Source organism: Kryptolebias marmoratus, linkage group LG19 (assembly GCF_001649575.2).
Source record: "Kryptolebias marmoratus isolate JLee-2015 linkage group LG19, ASM164957v2, whole genome shotgun sequence".
In the NCBI taxonomy this organism is placed as follows: domain Eukaryota; kingdom Metazoa; phylum Chordata; class Actinopteri; order Cyprinodontiformes; family Rivulidae; genus Kryptolebias; species Kryptolebias marmoratus.
This window is the reverse complement of record NC_051448.1, coordinates 12,786,742-12,805,544: the sequence shown is the minus strand read 5'-3', so window position 1 is coordinate 12,805,544 and position 18,803 is coordinate 12,786,742. Positions and strand designations below refer to the sequence as shown.

The window sequence follows — 18,803 nt, the reverse complement described above, 5'->3', positions numbered from 1 at the left end:
AAGTGATTCACGAGGAGACTGCAACGCTGCAAAAGGCCCAAATCATCATTCTTCCACCCCTATGCTTGACAGTAAATTTGAGGTGTCTGTGCTCATGTGTGGAGTATGTGGATGGGCATTTAATTTCATTTTTGTCCAAGCAACATTGTTCGAGAAGTTTCGTGTTTTGTTCAGATGCAGCTTAGCAAACCTAAGCCACGTTGCCATGATCTTTTAGAGAAACGAGGTTTTGTCCTGGTGATTTTTTCAAACATCTTAATTAGTCTTTCTCTAATTGAATTGCCATTGACGTTAATTTAATCTGCTAACTGAAGCCTGTAAAAACTCCAATGGAGCTCTTGGGTTTTTGTGATTTCTCTGAGCGTGACACAGTCTGACTTTGAGTTGAACCCCCCCCCCAAGACTGGCAAGCGTTTTGAATGTTTCCCACTTGTGAATAATCTCTCTCACTGTGGAACGATGGACTCCAGATTGTGACTTGACCTTCTCGCCCGTCACAGAGAATATGGCAGCAACAGTTGCTTTGCTGGGATTGCTCCTGAAATCTTTCCTGTTTTTTTTGTTTTTTTTTTCATTCTGTAAACACACACTTGAATGGTCCGGATCAGCAACCTGCCAAGACTTCTGCTTTTAAAGGGGGGGCTCACACTCGCTGTAGATCAGGTAATCAATGGGTTTGATTAGCAGGACCTGGCTGCTTCCTGTGGAAGCAGAAAGAAGGCAGCGCTTCAGCATTGCAGCTTAGCTCTGTTAAAAAATAAAAATGTGCAACATCCAAGATTTTAGTTACCTAATTCTAAGACCTTGTAAAGAATAGATGATTTTTTTTTCTTTTATTAAACTCCGATATGTAAAATGTTCATTTTGAAACAAGGCGTGTTTTCTTTTCTAACACGACTGTAGAATTGCTGTGTGTTAGAAAGCCATAAACGTTGTATTTAATGTTCTTCTCTCTCTTTTGAGTTTGCCTTTTACCCTCTGCTTCACCTAAAAAGAAAAGACAAGAAAAAGATTCAAAAGAAATTGGAAAAAAAAGTGATTTAGGGAAAAAAACCTTGTGAGAGAAAATGAACCAAACAAAACTGTAATGAAAAGGAAACGAAAATTATTGATTTTATGAGACGTATGGACCAGTGATTACTGTTTAATGTCCATCTTAGTACTCTTGGCTAAAATGGTCCCACAGTCCTGTTTTCCTCTCTGCGATCATGTATCATGTATTTGTTCTGTTTCGAGGACATGCAGGTATTGTACTCGCACACAAAAAACGAAACAAAACAAAACAGAAAAGCACATTACTTTTCTGACAAAATAAAAGCTCTGTCCCTGTTACAGTGCACTGTCACAGATAAACACACGCAAGTATGAAGCCGGAGGATTTGAACATATGTAATCCATCTTAGGCTTTCCCCCCGCAGCCTCTCCACAGAGCCCGCGGCGATGCTTCATACACGCCAGCCTCCCTCTGAATTCCCTTTAGGCCTCGCCCAAAGTGATGCCAAGTTTTAAAGCTCCTCAGAGTCGAGCGAAGAATTCACAAAGGCCTGCTGAGGTTCAAAACGTGACAGTTCTCACATTTCTATGCAGGTTTGAAGGAAAAGGGAAAGGAATTTTGGGGAGTCTGTGCATCTTGAATCTTGAAGTTTGAATCCTGTCAAAAAATAAAATTGAAATCCTGATATCATGTAAGGTGTTTTCAGTCAGGTTTAGATAGTCTTAACCATTTACTACAAATGATTTAAGTTTGTAGCAAACAAAGTTCTTAGAATAAACTAGTTATGATGTTCAGCAAATATAAGAAAATCATTTTTTTTTAAGTACCACAAATCTAAAAAAAACCCACTTATCTTTCTCAGCTAAGTGTTTTTAGGACTTATTTATTGAGTAAATTCAGGATTGGCAGTTGAAATAAAGTGAAATTTACTTATTACAGAGTAATTTGCAGTCTTACCCACTTCAGCTGCAGCAAATTAACCATTTATAAACCAAACATTTACCTCCTTCATATATAAAAATATATTATATCCTCAAAAACTCCAACTAATATTACCTAGCTAGGTTTACATACACAAATATTTATTCATTGTATTGGATTACAATGTTATTTTTTTACTTAGATTTTTTTTTAAACTAATATAGCATTTATTAGTCTTTGCAACTTGAGTATTTGTATTTAATTAAAAAAAATGTAGACTATTTTCTGACATTGGCCCTAAAAATTGTGATAATGCAGAGAAACAGATTATCATCATCCGTTTCAACCCCTATATCATCTGGTTATGTTCGGCCTGTGCTTTCACGAGCTGCACGGCACTTTATTATTTTCCTGACATGTTGACAGCAGCTGCTTCATCATTCACTCTACATAATTTCCTATCGCTTTTATCATCAGCCGTAACTTGTTCCAGATTAAGTACTGTAATTTGCCAAACAAGTGTGACACTTCTTCTTTTTTCCTCTCCTTTTTTTCTTTGAAATCTTTCCTCCAGTTCGCCTGCGATCAGACCGTTTATCTCTCATCGAGGAGTGCGTCTCCCACTGCTCCACGGCCTACAAGCAGTCCACCACTCTGCTCGATCTGGCGTCACTTCTGCGGGTGTCAGGTAAATACATGCAGAGGTACACGTGACCATCTCATCTGTTTTCTTGTGAGATTTACCATGCCATAATGGGTTGGAGGGTATAGTTAAAATCAAGAGGACTTCCCTGCTGTCAGTCTTATTAACATGGCTCTTTAGGTTAATTAATGCACATTAAACATTTCTTTGAATTTTCCCAAATAACATTTTGTGTACTAAAAGCTGCAGGCACCCCGGCCTGTCACAGAGAGATTCAGTACGTCTGTATACTAGAGTTTTTTTTCTTGTGCGAAGATGATTGTTACCTTGGGATGACAGTTTACTTATAACTTTAAGTTTGCTCGACTGCGTCTCTGTTTTAGTCCCACCATATAGAGAGCGGTCCCGTTGGCAGATAAAATGTGAACGTTTGTAACAAAACAAATAACTTGGAGTCTTTTGGATATAGGATTTAGGCACCCACTTGTTAACTTTTTCAGCCTTTTGTTTTCTGTTGTGCTGCTTGAAAATGTGAGAAACAAAATGGCTTCTTTTAAAGAAGAATTGGGCTGGACGTAAAATAATAAGATTTTTTAATGTTTTTAACCTTGTGTTTGTACTGTAATAAGTAACACCCTGTTAACCTTTTACGCTTAAGGGACAAAAAGTACTTGCACACATCTCTTAATTGTTGAAGTCAAGTGTTTCAGTCAGACCTCTTGTGGCAGGTGCGCAAAATCAAGAATCTAACCTTGTGGTCTTCATTTGCAAACATTCGTGATACAAAACGGTTCTTTTGAGGCGCTCAGTGACTGGAAGTGCAGTACTGTGATGGGATGCCACCTTCGCAAGAAGAAATTTCATCCCTGTTGGATATTCCATGGTCAACTGTAAGTGATATTTTTAGAAAGCAGAGGTATTTAGGACCGATAGCAACTCAGTCACAAAGCTGAAGACTATGTAAAGGAGAAAACTCAGCCCTGGGTGTACTTTATAATAGAAACAGTATTTAAACTTAAAACAAAATAACAAGACATTGGGCTATCAATAAATTATTCACCCTTTAGATTCCCTACTGGCACCCTTTTAAAATAGATTCACAAAACCTGTAGAAATGTAAATGTTGTCAAGATTGCTATAGCTTTAAGTTTCTAGTTCACCTACGTGAGGCTTTTTTTTTTAATAGGTTTCCCTATATTTACGCCCTCTTCAAGAGGAGAAATGTTTACATCAGTGTTCTGCTGGTAATTTCAGGAGGGATTTTCCTCCCCTGAAATAAATTTTTCACGATTTGATGTGCGCCTCTTGTATTCGGAGAGGCGCATTGCAGAAGTGTTTACACTGCAACACGGAGCACATGGACCAGTAAATCACTTCAGTACCAGAAGTGAAAGACGTTGGAGGCTGCAAATTGTGGAAGTTGATATAAATAACTAAAAAAAAAAGAAAAAAAACCCCTTAGGAACTTAAACCTTTTTAACCCTTTAACTGTGTTTGTAAATGCTGAAGAATATAAACTGCTTGCTAACTTCCTGGCTATGACGCGTCTCAAAAAATACAAGCATCAGTTTTTTGTGTTTGTCTCGCTGTGTCTGTCGCTGCCGCTCTTCTTTTTGCCCCGTCGCTCCGTTCCCCCGCTCTGAAAAGTGCCAACAGCTAAAGGAAACCTGCTAACCGGCCTTGTGGCATTTCTGTGTCTGTACCGCTCGCATTCTGTCAGCAGGAAGCCCTCCCTGTGTGGCTTCAGAAATAAAAGGAGGCAAAGGGAGATGAGAAGAGGAATAAACATTTTTTTTAAATAAATAAATGCAGGAGGGAGCCTTTTGAAGGGTGCATAGCTCTGGGGCTTTGTGGTGAATATTTAATGCAAGTATCACCAACATAGCAGTTAAAAACACTTAGTGTTGGGTTTCTGCCTCAACAGAAATGCTCTGTAAATCATTTAGTATACAAGATGGAGGTAAGAAAAAGAAAAAAAGCGAATTTCTACTTTTGCCTGAAAGGATCAATACTTGTGATATTATAAATATATTCAGAACAGCGGTGACTTGCAAAAGACCTTTGTGATAATCCAGTTTGGAGCTTTAGGAGACTGTTAATGTCAGTGTTTAGGTTGCAGATTTTTCTGTTTGTTGTTTTTCTGACATTTCTCACCTTTTCACCGCAGCCTCTGATTGGCTCATCGGGGAGAAATAAAGGTTTCAATTGGATAATCAATATGTCTGATTGAGTTCAGCTTTAAAAAAAAAATAACAGGGAATGTTTTGACTTAAAAGGAACTCAGGGCAGGTATGCTGTGACACACACACACACACACCACCACCTCTATATTGAGGTCTTGACAGCTTTTGAAGACACCCTTTCACTAGTCACCTAGAAAATATTTGACAAACAGATCTTATTCCCCGTCAGTAAACACCGCGCATCTAACCGTCGCTCACTCGACACGCACACACAAAACACACAACCGCAAACCAAACCATCACTTTTTTTTTTTTCCATCGCCGTGTCTGCTCTTTGATTCTCAGAGTTTGTTCAGAAGCTGTGTTTCTGCTCGTCTTTTTTTGATCGTTCTGTTTTTTTGTTTTTTTTTTTCCCCCTTTTTTGTTTACTGAGCTCACAGAGAAATCAAAGGCTGTTCCGAGCCGCTGCGTCAGCCTCCAACACTGCACCCAGACCCACCTATATGAAGATGTCAAACTTTGATTTATTCCTGTTAGGTTATACAGCACAGGGGCACATTTTCATACTCCAACCTTATTTATCGTAGATGCTGATTAAAGGTGCAGTCCATCACGCCGGGTTGTTTGTTGTTGTTTTAGCACAGTCAGAAAAAGATTTAAAAAAAGAGATTTATTCAGATATATGTGACCCATGATTAGTAGCTTTAAATTATTTACTGTTAAATTGAAAGATCACTGTTTTCTTGGCCGATTCCAAGTTCCGATCTTTGGTAAAGCTCTGATTTGCAGATTTGGATTTCTCTCCAAGAACTATAATTAACGACACCCAATTTTAAACTAAAAATGTTCATGATAAAAATTTTCCAGTACTAAAAAAAGCCTCTAATTTTCCCCCTGAACAGCACCAGGTTACTAAGTTTTTCTTTTCCTTTATGTAACTGGCATGTATGTTCTTTATAAGGCAGGTTTTAGCTGCTTCGTGTTTTTCCTTTTTCTTTCTTTTTTTGTACATTTGAAAACATAAAAGTGCACAATTTCACAGAAACATCAGGAGTTGCCACTTTGCTGTGAAGCCATAACTGACTTCTGAGTGTTATATCAGCCAGTCAGACTGAAACCATTTCTGGTCACAAACCGATTAATTGGTGAATTCTAGTCCACTGTTTACATGTTGAGCCAGTTTCTATAAATACTTGCGTGTCTGTGTTTCCAGGAGACGATGAGGCCAAGCGAAGAGGCCAAGTGCTGACCTTGCTGGCTGAACAATCTCTCAGGTTTCTGGACTTCAAGGCCTCCTACATCCACTGTCAGGACCTCATGGCTGCAGGTTTGTAGACGGCAAGGAAGGAAACCAGCGCAAATATTTAACAGAGAAATCCCTAAATGCTGTGAAGAACTAAACTTTGCTTCGAATGATCACCCAGGCAATACATCAATATCATTCTTGTAAAATAAACTCTTATTTTCGCCACTATTTCTCATCAACCGGTATCAGTGTCAAACTGGGTTGTTTAGATAGTCGAGCGATCTTAAAAAGAACCCTACATAAAGATGTGGCTCAACCGTATCGGGCTATTTATAGATATCATGCATTATAATGAGAAGGAATGATTTTTCTGATGATAACAAGCATGAAATAGTGCAATGACTTGTAAGAGTAACAGCAACCTCTGAAACTTTGCTACAGCTAAAGAGGAATATTTGAGTCGTGTGTGAGAGCTCAGACTAATTTCACTCAGACAAGTTAAAAGAATGAAAGGGCTGCTGTTAAAAAGCAGCGAACGGGAATTTGAATGACTCTGAAGTCTTTGGAATTCATAATCTTCTCGATGCAGGAAGAAGTTTGAAGCTCTGTCTGGTTGTTTTGAAGCTGCTCTTTGACAATTCCCAAGTCGAAGTTGCACGCAGAAGCACGAACAACAAACTCAGAAAACATTAAAGCTAAAATCTGAAGCTGTTTTGCCAATATTAAATGTTGTAATGCAACCGGCAGATGAATGGATGAAGTTCTGCAGAGATGTTTGCTTCTTTTTCCCAAACGTATTGAGGTGTAGCTCATGGCTAAGTGACATTCTGTGCCTGGATGTTGTGATCTGAAGAAGCGGGTTCCTTTAAAATCTCTGTGCTTGTTTAAATGACTTCTGGAAGATTTGTGATGCTCCTCGCTGTCTGTTTTCAGTTACTGTATAAAGTGAATAATCACAGTGTTCTGAATTAAATGATTAATATAAAGGGCAGTGCAGTAGGAATTAGGGATGGGCATTTTAAGCTAAAACACTACTCGGATTGATAATTAAATAATTATTCAAATGAATTCAAAGTTTATTCATACAGCATATTTACAAAACAGCTTTCGTTGACCCAAGTGCTGTTGGATCGGAATAAACCAAGTCACTGAAATAGTGTACTTTTGACATAAAAAAATTCACAAAAAGTCCTGCAGGGCCTCATAACTTTTTTGTTTGCCCATTAGCTGTTGGGGTTGGGTTGACGCTCACGCAATTAAATTATTCTCACCCTGATTTTTAACCCAGCAGGCTCTGTGCAGTGTGATGTTAGTTCACCTCTGGTTGTATTATTATTATTACCCCTTCAGGGTAAAGATTACCCTTTAGCCCCCTTTTCCGGGCAATAATAACTTGGAAAGAGTAAAACAAACATAGATGGTTCTTACATTAATATTTCATGTGACTCAGGATCAAGTTCCAGTTAGTAAACAGCATTTCATCGAGCCTTCTCAGTGTTTGCGTGAATGGGAATCGGCGAAGGTAAGGAAAAAATGTGTGTTTAAGAGAGAGAATGTGTAATTAACGAGACAGAATGATCTGTCGTAGAGCAGAGGAAATATTTAAGTCTTAATGTTTGAATGAAATCAAGGTTGCATGCTGGATGAGATCAGCACAGTCAGTGCAGTGTTTCAAGCTGATATCTTCATCAAGGTTAAATTTCTTTCTGATTTAAGTAGTTATTATTATCTTTTGTTTCAGTATGAATCTTCTTCATCTTCTCTCCCGTCTGTATGAACTCAGGGAAAAACACTTTATTTTGAAGTATTTTTTTGTTTTTTTTGTCTTTCATGCTTCTTGCGGCTGACCTCACTCGAACTCCACTTCTCTTCGTATTTCCTTCATTCTTTGCTTTCCTCAGGTTACAGTCCGGCGTGGGATGTGTGCAGTTTGCTCGGTCAGTGCGAGGGTTACGCGGACCTGGAGGCACGACAGGAGCTGTTAGCCTTCGCTCTCACTCACTGTCCCCCAGACAGCATCCACGCCCTCCTGGCTGCCTCCAGCGATCTGCAGACTCAGGTTAGAACAACAAGCTGCTCCTTTTCCAAGAATACCTTAATTGTTTTATTTTTACACCTCACTTTCAGTTCTTTGAAGTGCTCTGAACGTGATGTTGGTATTAAAAAAGTAAAGAAAAATGTGAGGGGAATTGATCTGTTAGTGACATAAACTGAGATAAGTCAGATTATTTAAAACAAGTTCAAGTTTTTTTCAGGATTGTGACTGAAATCGTGCAAAAACCCAGAAATTTCTGATTGTATTGAGCATTTTTGCCCTTTCACTAAAACAAAAAGGCAGTATTTTTGCACAGTTAACAAAACCTGCGAGTCAGTAATTATATCTAATTAAAATGGATCAAACAATGTCAGCTTCTCAGAGAACTGTTGATACAGTTGGGCTCATAAGTGCAGCTCTGAGAGAATGTTTGAATTATCTGGATTTCTGTGTTGGTTTCATGTAAATGTCATTCCATCTTCATCAGTTGTAGGTCACAGGTAAACTCAACTAATGAGTTGTGCGAGGTAGTTTTCTTGGATCTACTTCTGAGATCCTGAGATGCAAAGACGATCTGAAAGTTAATAAACTCACCAAATTTAATTTATTGTTTTCAAACCTGAACTGCGACTCAATCAGCACAAAATGAAGCAGTCGGGTTATTGAAATTTAGAACTTTGCTCTCAGTCCAAAGATTTAGGAGAAAAATTGCATTAGGTGTTAGTCATTTCCCCCCCTAACATGGAAAATTAAGGGTATTTTTAAACTGTAAACAAGCTGTTTTTGCAGAACTTTACTGCATCTGTTACTTTTGTCTTTCAGTTTTTGGATTATCTTCAGTAAGTGCAGCTCAGTGGGACTGAGGTTGTCTCAAGCATTTAAGCCTTCCTTCTCTAAAGAAATTGTCTTGTCAGTTTTGAGCTGAATGCGCAGGTCTGTACGCTTCAGAACTCACGCCGTTACTTCAGTCTGCAGCCACATCAAGTCCACGTCAGAGACCCCGCTCATTTGGCAGCCGTACGGTTTAATGCCATACCTTTCGCCCTCCATAATGTCTGACAGATGGCAAGATATGCTTTTAGATTACGATCATTTCTGTTTTCTTCTCCGTGCTTTTCTCCTTCCATCATCCAGCTAAAAGTCGAACTGGGTGTCAGCTGTACAAAAAAAAAATAGTTCTAATAGCGAGCAGGCTTCTTCATAGATGCTTTCTGGTTAATTACGGTCAGGATTGCTTTTTTTTATCCTTTTCATCCTGACGATAAACTTTGCGTATTTACAGTTTGACAAAGACAAGGCTTTCTTCCTGAAGACTTGGTTTGGGTAGATGGGGTGACAACATTCTCGGTTCTAATTTTTTTTCTCCTTATAAAGAAATGAAGTTGTTCTCTATGTTCTCCAAAGCCTTTTGGTTTAGATTATCCTCTGTTCTTTCTTTTTTAAGAATTGTTGAGTTGGTCCCAAACTATCTTGTTTTACCTGCTCGAGCAAAACAATCCCCAGTTCTGAGAGTTAGGAGGTAAATTAGTGCCTTTTGGTTTGTTGAAGCCAAAAATGTTGGCTGAAAATTCATTTAGTGTGAAGATGGGGCTAACACATTTTATTGTCCGTAAGCAAAGTTGAGGCTGCTTGTAACCAGTTTACACATGCCCTGAACCGACTGGTTTTGCTGTAAGAAAGTTTAAACACAGCCCTTTGTTTTACTCAAGGAGTATTTAAAAGTTTGTAGTTTTTCAATTTTGATTTCATATTCATGTTTTTACATTTTTATTTATTTTACTTTAGGCTTTTTTGTGTTTTCACTTTGGTTTTTCATTTACCAAAAACCTGTTTTTGAAGAAATCAAGATGCCAACCACAGTTTTAATGTAATGCCAGAAGTAACTTCCTTTTATGTAAAACATCACGTTTCATCTCTTGTCTTTTTGTCTTTGTTTTTTTTTTTTATTTTTTGGTCTGTCTGTCTGTTGTGCAGGTGTTGTACCAGGCTGTTAACTATCAAATGGAGCCTGTCATTCCTGAGGCTGAGCAGGAGGTCAGTAAACCAGACTTTCAGAGGGTTTGTGTTGTTTTTAAGTGTCGAAATGTTAAAACTGTTTTTCTTTTCTTTGTACATCACCATACTTGCCTTACATTATCCCTGTTTGAGGTGTTTTAGTGTCCACGTGTGGGCGTGTTCCAGTGCCTTTTGTTCATTTGGCGTGTTTTCCTGCTGCTCCATATTTGATGAGTTGTAAATCTAATGTTAAGGTTGCTCAGCTCCCTCGGTTGGTTAATTTATGCCCTTTCTTCTCCTCTCCATTGCTGCCAGCTTTATGATGCCTGGAGTGGGTGTTAATGTTTCATGATTCCAATTGCATTTCCTTTTTGTGTGGAAGGAGCTCATTTGAAGCTTTCTGCTGTCACTTTATTGTTGTATTGATGTCACTATTCCTCACTTGTGTGTATTTAAGACTTCCAGATGTGTGTGTGTGTGCACTGTGCATTTGCTTTTATGTTTCTGTGTGTGTCTTTCTGACCCTCAGTCTTTTGGCAAATAAAAAATTAATGAATGGTAGTAAAAGATTTGAACTCAGTCCAAATGCTCTTAAAATGAGATTTTAGAAATCTTTCTGAAGGTGCAGAAACCAGCACACTGGATTGTTATTTTCTGCTTCCAAAGACACAAACATTTGAGCCATTTAGTTTTTTTTTTGTTTATTTTTGGTTAGAGAGATTTCTCTATTAGACCTGTTAGTCATAAATCTCATAATGACTGAGCAACTTCTTTTTTCTCCTGTTTTGGCTTGACAACATTGTTCCTTGCTTGATGAACTGGGAAATATACAAACTTATGTTGTGTATAAATTTGCAGCCAAAAATTTTGTTATTTTAGCACAAAGACTTTTTAAGGTGTTTCATTGTCTCTTTGTTTTTGGAGCCATTGCAAATCAACACATGGGAAGTCCAAAATATGTTAGAAAATCAAATGTATGTATGTATGCATGATCAGGATTCCTCCTGATCCCAGAGCAGACCCAGAACTCACTTATATATCTCTTCTGGACTGGGAATACCTTGGGGGAGAGGGATGTTTGGGTTTTCCTTCTAGACCTCTGTAACCCAACCATAGATAGGCAGCACAAAATGGATGGATGTGGACCAAACCCAAGAGCCGTCGATGTAGACTTTATCAAACCTCAGATTTTGTCATTTGCTACCAGTGCAACAAGTTTCAAAAACAAAACAGAACTTGGGTTGTACAATTTAATTTCTTGTTGAGAAACCTCTTATAGGCTTCTACGCCAAAACCTGATATTGTGAAATGTTTTTTTAAATAAATATCTTTTTTGTCTACTTTATCACCACTTGTCTCCAGGCCAGCACATCCACCGTGGCGTCTCCTGTGGGGACAGCCGGGGACTTGCTGCACAGGACCACAGCTAAGACCATGAAGGTTCTGACCACGACCGGGGTGACCACCAAAGCTGTGCTGTCTGCAGTCAGTGACCACCGTTGGTGGAAGGAGTCACTCAGCTACCTTCGTCCACTGCACGTAAGAACATACTGACTGTCTGATGGCGGATGGCTTCAGAAGTGTACACTTTATTTAATTTTTGGGTCATACAGTCTGCATGCGTTTTAACATGCTTGCATATGGGAAGACGTGATGGCGTGTCTGTGCTTCTGTTTCTTTCACACTCACAGACTTCATCCAAAACAGCCAGTCCAAAGTTCATGCGTTGCATAATTAATTTAGTCTCCTGCTGAATATTTCAAAATACCTGGTGGTAGCTGGGCTGGCAGGTGGTCACCCTGATGCCGTGGGGTGGGCGGGTGTTGGCTATAGAAGTGGTCATGAGTTTCTTGAGAAAGAGAATATGTGAGGACTTTTAGCTGTATGAAAGAGCAGGATGATGGTGCTGAGGGCATATTGTGAAAGTTTAATGATGTTTTGATGGCTCCTCAGGGTCATGATGCAGGAGCCACCACTCAGGAAGGGGTGTGTGAAAACTCCAACCTGGAGCACCAAGGCTGCAGCCCCTTTTATCAGGAGCTTATTGAGGATCCCTATGTAGACCCGGTGAGTGGCTTTAAGACCAGACTGTGCCATAGCTCATTTTTCTGTGCCTTGGGCCATCTTCTTAAATTGCAGAAAATGCCCGAGTGGACTTATGACTCAGGGCGTTTAATTAGATTTTTTTTTCTCTCCTCCTATGACTTATACATTCCTTCAGAAACAGTGTCGAGACAAAATGAATATTGATTTCAGACTAAGTAATTATAATGCCAAAAGCACTTTGGAAGCATTGACATCACTGTGGGAGAAGCATCATTTCAAAACTGATGGTATTAGAGTCAGCAAAATCCAGAATGACTAAAAACTAAAACATACACTGTATATATTCACTTGAAGAGTGCAGGTAAATATGGATAAAATCTCTAAAGTATTAATGTTGGCAAAATGAATTATGGGAGTAAAAAACGAGCAAAAGTAAGACAAAGAATAATTCGACCTTTCGACCCACCTTGGGCTAAGATGAGGCTTTTAACTCAAATACACAAATCATATGGATAGCTTAAGGAGTGGACACAAGGAGAAACAGAAAAGGCCAATATGTCTCCTCTCATGACATTTTAATAGGCCCCTTCGAATCTCTTCCTTCACTTCACGTTCAGCATTGATCCATTCTCCATCATCCATCTAACAATAATTGCTCCATGCATCCATCTGTCTGTTTTTTGATCAATGGGATTATTATTATATTTTTATCATGAAGTTGGGAGTGAATGAAAAGGACAGGGACGAGACAGAGAGATGAATGGAACGTTAAAGGCAGACAGGAAACGTTCAGTGTTGAAGCGCAGAGGCCAGTGAGAGGAGATCCTTCACTGTTCGCCCCTCAGACACTTGAGAAGCAACAGCGGTCCCACAAAGTTGTTGAAAAGCATAGTTTTTTTTTCTGAGCTTCATTTGTTTACCTCATCTCTCATCTGTCTTTGCTCCATGGGAATGGAGATGCTCAGTCATCTTAATCACATCTATTTGTGCTTTGTTTTGTTTTGTTTTCTGTTCTGCTCTCCCTACTGTGGGGATTTCTTCTTTTTATAATGATAAGTACTTCATCACTCTCTGTTCTGTGTTGTTTTATAGAGTCAGGATGTTTATTCATCCTACAGAGAAATGCCCAAGGAAAACTTTGCTGAGGTTTTGCTGAGGACGGGAAAGTTGGCCGAGGCAAAAACTGCGGGTGAAACCCTGTTTCCTGCTACAGAGGGTAAGAACGCAGGATTGGCTGACATATGTGGCACATACAACTGCTTGTCAAACTTTTGCTTCTTTATTAAGTGGTCCATTAAAACTATTAACACACACCACAGTTGCTTTGTAGAATACTTTATGAGTATAGAGTTGCAGACTGTAATGTGTTTATAGACTGAACTGTTAATCAGCTCCAAAAGTTATGCACAATCTTTAACTGGTTCACTTTCTTTTCTTATGTTTGGAATTACTTTAAACTGGAAGCAACGCTCCTAAATACTAGGGTTGTAATGGTACATGTATTCGTACTGTGGCATTTGGGAAGGGTACGTAAATTAGACGACAAATACGTCAATCACGGTCATCACTTCCATCTCGAAGCGGGCGCACATTTTATTTAACTGCATTTTGTTAACAAACACAACAAAAAGAAGCAGAAGAAGATGCTATCTAAAGCACGCTGCATCAAACAAAGCATGCGGGATTCAGAAAAAAAACACGGAGAAGCTTCAAGACCTGCCTGTTTAAATTAAAATCAGCCGTGTGGTAAATCTCCATGGTGCGACTGACGGCTGCTGTGCAGGGAGGCAGGAGGTGCAGGTACGGCAAGCAGTTGCATCATGTAATCGGCACTCTCAAAAATACTGTGGCAAGCCACTTGTATATTTACACAATACCCCTGAGATCAAGCATAACTATTTGACACTTGCACTCAGCCCATGGAGAAGCTTCGTATGATATGTTGCTTTTTATTTTGCATCAAGTCTTGGTCAAATTAACTGAAGCCAACATTTTTTTTTTTTCTCCATTTATTTATTTTATTTTTTAGTCAATTTTCAAGAGAAAAGTTTTTGGAGTGTATCAAACTTTTAGTTTGACTCATGGCCTGTGGGTTACTGTTTACACTTCAGACTGGAAAGTAAAGTATATTTTATTTATTTATTTATTTTAGTGTTGTTATTGGCTGATTTATCCTACCGTACTGTACACAACCTGCTACCTTAGAGTCTCCTCACTAAAAAGGGTGGTTTGCTTATTCTGTCTCTGCTTCTGGGAGAGGATTCTTTTGCATATTTAAAAAAAAAAAGTAAAAAAAACACACTAACTTTTGGCAGTTGCTTCTCTTTCCTGTTGAACTGTGACTCTTAAGGTACCGAATCGGAACTCAGGCATACCGTTACACCCCTACTAAATATACAATTTGTTTAGGGATTTTTATTTTAAAGCTCTTTTTCTTCTTAAGTGTTTCTAGCATCCTGCAGTTCAACACTTTTTCATTTTGAGTCTTTTTTTCTTGCATGTACTGTGTTAGTTACAAAACAGAAAAGCTCCATCCTTTAGTCTCTGCCGTATATAATTAGAATCAGCGTTTGCAGACTCCGCTTCGCTTTTTGCTCATGTTTTTTTAACCTACCACATTTTTCTTGGTTAATTACAGCACATATAAGTATTTACAGAGATCTTGAGGCAGAAATGCATTGTAATATTCTTAACACTTCCTGTGCATACAATTGAGAAAATAAAAATCTTTTTGCTATTTTACAACTAGCAGCAGACTTAAACCTAACACATTACTAATCGATATTCCTACTGCAGCTCAAAGTGGATTAATCAATGACTGGCTCTGGAAACTGTTAGATACTATTTACAGTGAAAGCTGTAATGGTATCTGGAATTTGGTGCAGAAGCCCAAAACTGCTTTCCATTTGTAGTTTTACTCCGTTTAAAGACAAGAGTTGAACTTGATTTGTACAAAGTATGTTTAAACTTGCTTTGATGGATGATTAGGAGCTGCTCCTGTGGAAAAACACCCAACAACAATGTAGTAATGATAGATTAATTTCAACAAGGAATATAGCAAAGGTTGCAAGATGGATGTTAATCTAGGTTTTTCAAATTAGTTAATGTTTTCAGTGTTTAAATGTTTGTGTTAAGAGGTAGTATAAAGTGAAACCCCTCCCCTAAGTACAGGTGGTGTGAGGAAACTTTAGGAGTAAGATGTGGAAAGGATGTTTGACCGTAGCAGATAGAGATTACGCCACAGTGCAACATTGTTGTTTTTGAAGGCGACAGCAGGCTCTGAGTCTTAAGGTGGACTAAATGTTTTGTTTAAGGTTCTTCGTGCATTTTATTGTACTTCATTTTTTATTAGGACACCGTCATACTCTGTGGTGCGTTCATAACTTTTGAAATTGTTTGCACGTGTTCCTGCCAGAACAGTTTCTGTAGAGATTTAAGTGTCAAAGAAATGAAGCCCGCGGTCCAAATTGTGAACACGTTTCAAGCCATCTGTGGCTTCATGCTTGTGTTTGTTCTCCTGTCTGTTTCCAGGATAAGTGCACAAAAGTGACACTTCCTTTCTCTTATTAATGCCCATCTTATGTAGACTTTACTTTCATTTAAAAATTTTATGCTTTAGGCTTTAGATCATTTTAAACAGCTTGCCATTTAAAGTTGCCTTTTATGAGTTAATTAATTATTTGGTCAGATTTTATCCTGAACATCTGTCTTAGTTTTAGAAGCGTGTACAATGTTGGAGTATTTAAAGACTTATCTATTAGGTTTGTTCAAACTTTTCAGTGTGTCAAAGCTTTTTCCTTCATGAAAGTACCTATTTCAGCACCTGCGAGGCAGAGCTTTGCGACTTGTGATTAAACAGAGTGAGTATTGTTTAACTTGAGCCATTTGTCTCTGCTCCATCCTACAAGTGAAGCTGCGGTATTTGCAAAGAGTAAGATATGATTGGCCCCCCTCCTCCCCACACCGTGCCTTCTCCTCTACTCATCCATCTTGGCCAGGGAGCCCATGTGTGGTGGTTTTGGGAAGAATAGCCACATTTTGGTAATTAATGTATCCTCACGCATCCCGCAGCAACAGTAATTAACGACATATCACTGCAGCGATAGCAGAGAGATAGCATCAAGTCAAAACATCAAGGCCACGCTGCATGATGGAGCACAGCCGCTCGCCAAAATCAATGCCACGACAAAAATAAAAAGCCAACGCGTGAATACTTATCTCTGCAGAAATGCAAGGCACACACTTCGTCTGAAGCGTGTCAGCACTTCAGTATGCATACACATACCTCCTTCACATTCTCCCAAACACAACTCTCGCCAAAACCAAGCTCTCGCTCACGGTGCCACTGTCATTCAAACGGAAATCCCCTCCAACTCCCTCCCATCCTTAAAGTCACCTTCCCTTCGGAGCCTGCCTGCGACCAGCGACGTGTCGAGAAAGAGGAGAAGCCAGCCTGGACAATACCGCGCCCGATAACAAGCTTCGATTAATGACTGGCGCATGTGTCCGCCGCGCCGGCCGTCCTCAAAAACAGACTAGGAGATGGCCTTTAAGAAAATAAATACATTGATTTTTCACCTGACCCTGATAAGGTGGAGATAATTAATGATGGCACAAGTGGAAAGTGACTCAATGGGATTGAGTTGTGGAAGGTGCAGACACAAGCACTTGATGTAAAATAACACACACACACTCACACACACACACACACACACACACTTCAAAACTACTCTCACACTCTGTGTTGGGTGATGCCTGTGGCTGCAATCTGACCAGACCGTAATCACTTGTTTTTCACACTGCCTGCACAGGTGAAATAGTAATAAGTCTCGCCAATCCCGCTAACAATGTGCCAGATTTAGCTGACACAGAAAGCAGGGAAACGGGTGCGCGTGGCGACGCACGCTCTCAGACTCACCCGCTCCTTTGCGAGGTGTCTCTTTATCAGCTTTCCCCTCATCTCCCTCTCTCTCAAGCAGAAACGTTGCGCGCTTTAAAGTCGGGGTTATCTCCTTTTGAGTGTGCGCGTCCGTGTGTGTTTACCCCTCTGGTAATTCCTGTCCCGATGGTATCAGTAACTTTAGAGAGGCGAGTAATCAGCTCATTCTGAGGTGTAGCTCATTGAAACCTGGGGGGAAGGAGGGGGGGGGGAGAGAAAACAGCGTAAAGGAGGAGGGTCGGCTCTCTGCCTAAAAAGAGCTGTTATGGCTCCTAAAACTTCCTTCACCCCCATTTAGAGAGAAAACTATCAACTGAATGTGTCAGAGAATAGCCGCCCGTGTGTGTGTACACATATTTAATTTTGTTCGACAGTCTGTGTCTTCGTTTGACCCAGACTCTGTCACTTTGCGTGTTTCATTCAGTCTCCTGATTTTATCACAAACATGAGCTTCTTTTCTCTGTTGGTCTTAGACTACAACATGATTTTGGCTACTTCTCTCTGCATCCTCCCACTGTTTCCTGAATGTGTTACTCAGCTTGGGAGTGGTGAATAAAGGACAGACTTTTCTAAGAGGGGAGAGTTTGTTGTTCAAGAATTGTATTTTAGTTTAAGTCTTTCCCTCAATTCTTTTCAGTTTTGCTGCAGTTGGCCAATGATGCATTTCCCAGGGACATGATGCTGGCTTTGTCCTACTTACTGGCCCTGCCTCAGGTAGGTGGACACCCCCCCCTACACACACACATACACACAAATGTCCTGTAGCAAAAGAAGTGTTATTGTGTTTTAGTAAGACCAGCAAATGCATACAGTAAACACAAGAAAATGAAGTGAATATCCTTCCTTGATTCCTTGCTTATCCTATAGATATTTTTGTCAAACTCTCAAAAGTATTAAATTGTGAAAATCCAAATTGCTAGCTGCACAGTTTTCACAACATCTGAAATGCAGAGGCAAAAAGCTAAAAAAAAAAAAAAAAAGCTATTTTTTTTTGCTTGACAATAAAAGCGTCAACAGAAATGACATATATAAAAACCCCAACTCTCTGGCACTCCACTCCATTAAAGAAAAAAATACAATTTTTTATTGATTCATTAAAGTTTGCAGGCTATTGGATTGTTGCATCTCAGACTTAACACTGAGTAAACTTTCCAGACACTCTTGAAATTATTGCTCCCATTTTTAGTTTCAGATTTTATTGGCTTTACATTATCTTCAAACCCAAAAGCTGAACAAACTATTAGTGGTAGCATTACTCCTCAGTTTTTTATAATCACCCTCTAAACAAAACACAGGGATGGACTTCTAAGAAGAATTATGACGTCATGTTTGAGAGTCTGCCTGTCTTGGCTGGTTGTTAAGTTACTTCGGGCCATTTCAGTTCATGACTCTTGACGTTTTTATACCATTAGAGACAAATCATTTGTTCTGTCTCAGAAGATGTCCTTTGACAAAGAGCGGGCTTTAGTCCAGAGTCTCACTCCACCACCTTAAACTGGCTGCTTTGAAAAGAGCCACGCAGACAGAGCTCAGAGAGTGCAGTGGTACTGTAATTCTGTGGCATTTTGACCAAAACATGTCGTTGGAATTTTATTAAGTCCTCACAAGTCCTCACAAAATGTTGTTACCTTGGGGAAGGAAGGGCATGTGTCTCTCCTTCAAGTCAATCCAACTTATTGGTGTATGTATGGAAAATAAATTGAACATTACTGCACATACGGAAAATAACACTGTTCAAAATGCAACAGAAGGCGTGTTAGTGGCAACTATAAAACCAAAAGGGAATATGATTCTAAGAGAT

General features: G+C 39.3%; 1 protein-coding gene across 1 annotated transcript in view; it reads left to right on the top strand.

Annotated features, from left to right (window-relative positions):
* The window catches only part of nbas (NBAS subunit of NRZ tethering complex), a 174,465-nt gene that overhangs the window by 63,958 nt on the left and 91,704 nt on the right, over positions 1-18,803 (top strand). The window contains exons 33-40 of the mRNA XM_017427358.3: positions 2,490-2,603; positions 5,955-6,068; positions 7,889-8,046; positions 9,997-10,056; positions 11,380-11,556; positions 11,971-12,084; positions 13,156-13,279; positions 17,640-17,716. Of these exons, the coding sequence (XP_017282847.1) occupies positions 2,490-2,603; positions 5,955-6,068; positions 7,889-8,046; positions 9,997-10,056; positions 11,380-11,556; positions 11,971-12,084; positions 13,156-13,279; positions 17,640-17,716 (938 nt within the window). The remainder of the gene's footprint in view (positions 1-2,489; positions 2,604-5,954; positions 6,069-7,888; positions 8,047-9,996; positions 10,057-11,379; positions 11,557-11,970; positions 12,085-13,155; positions 13,280-17,639; positions 17,717-18,803) is intronic.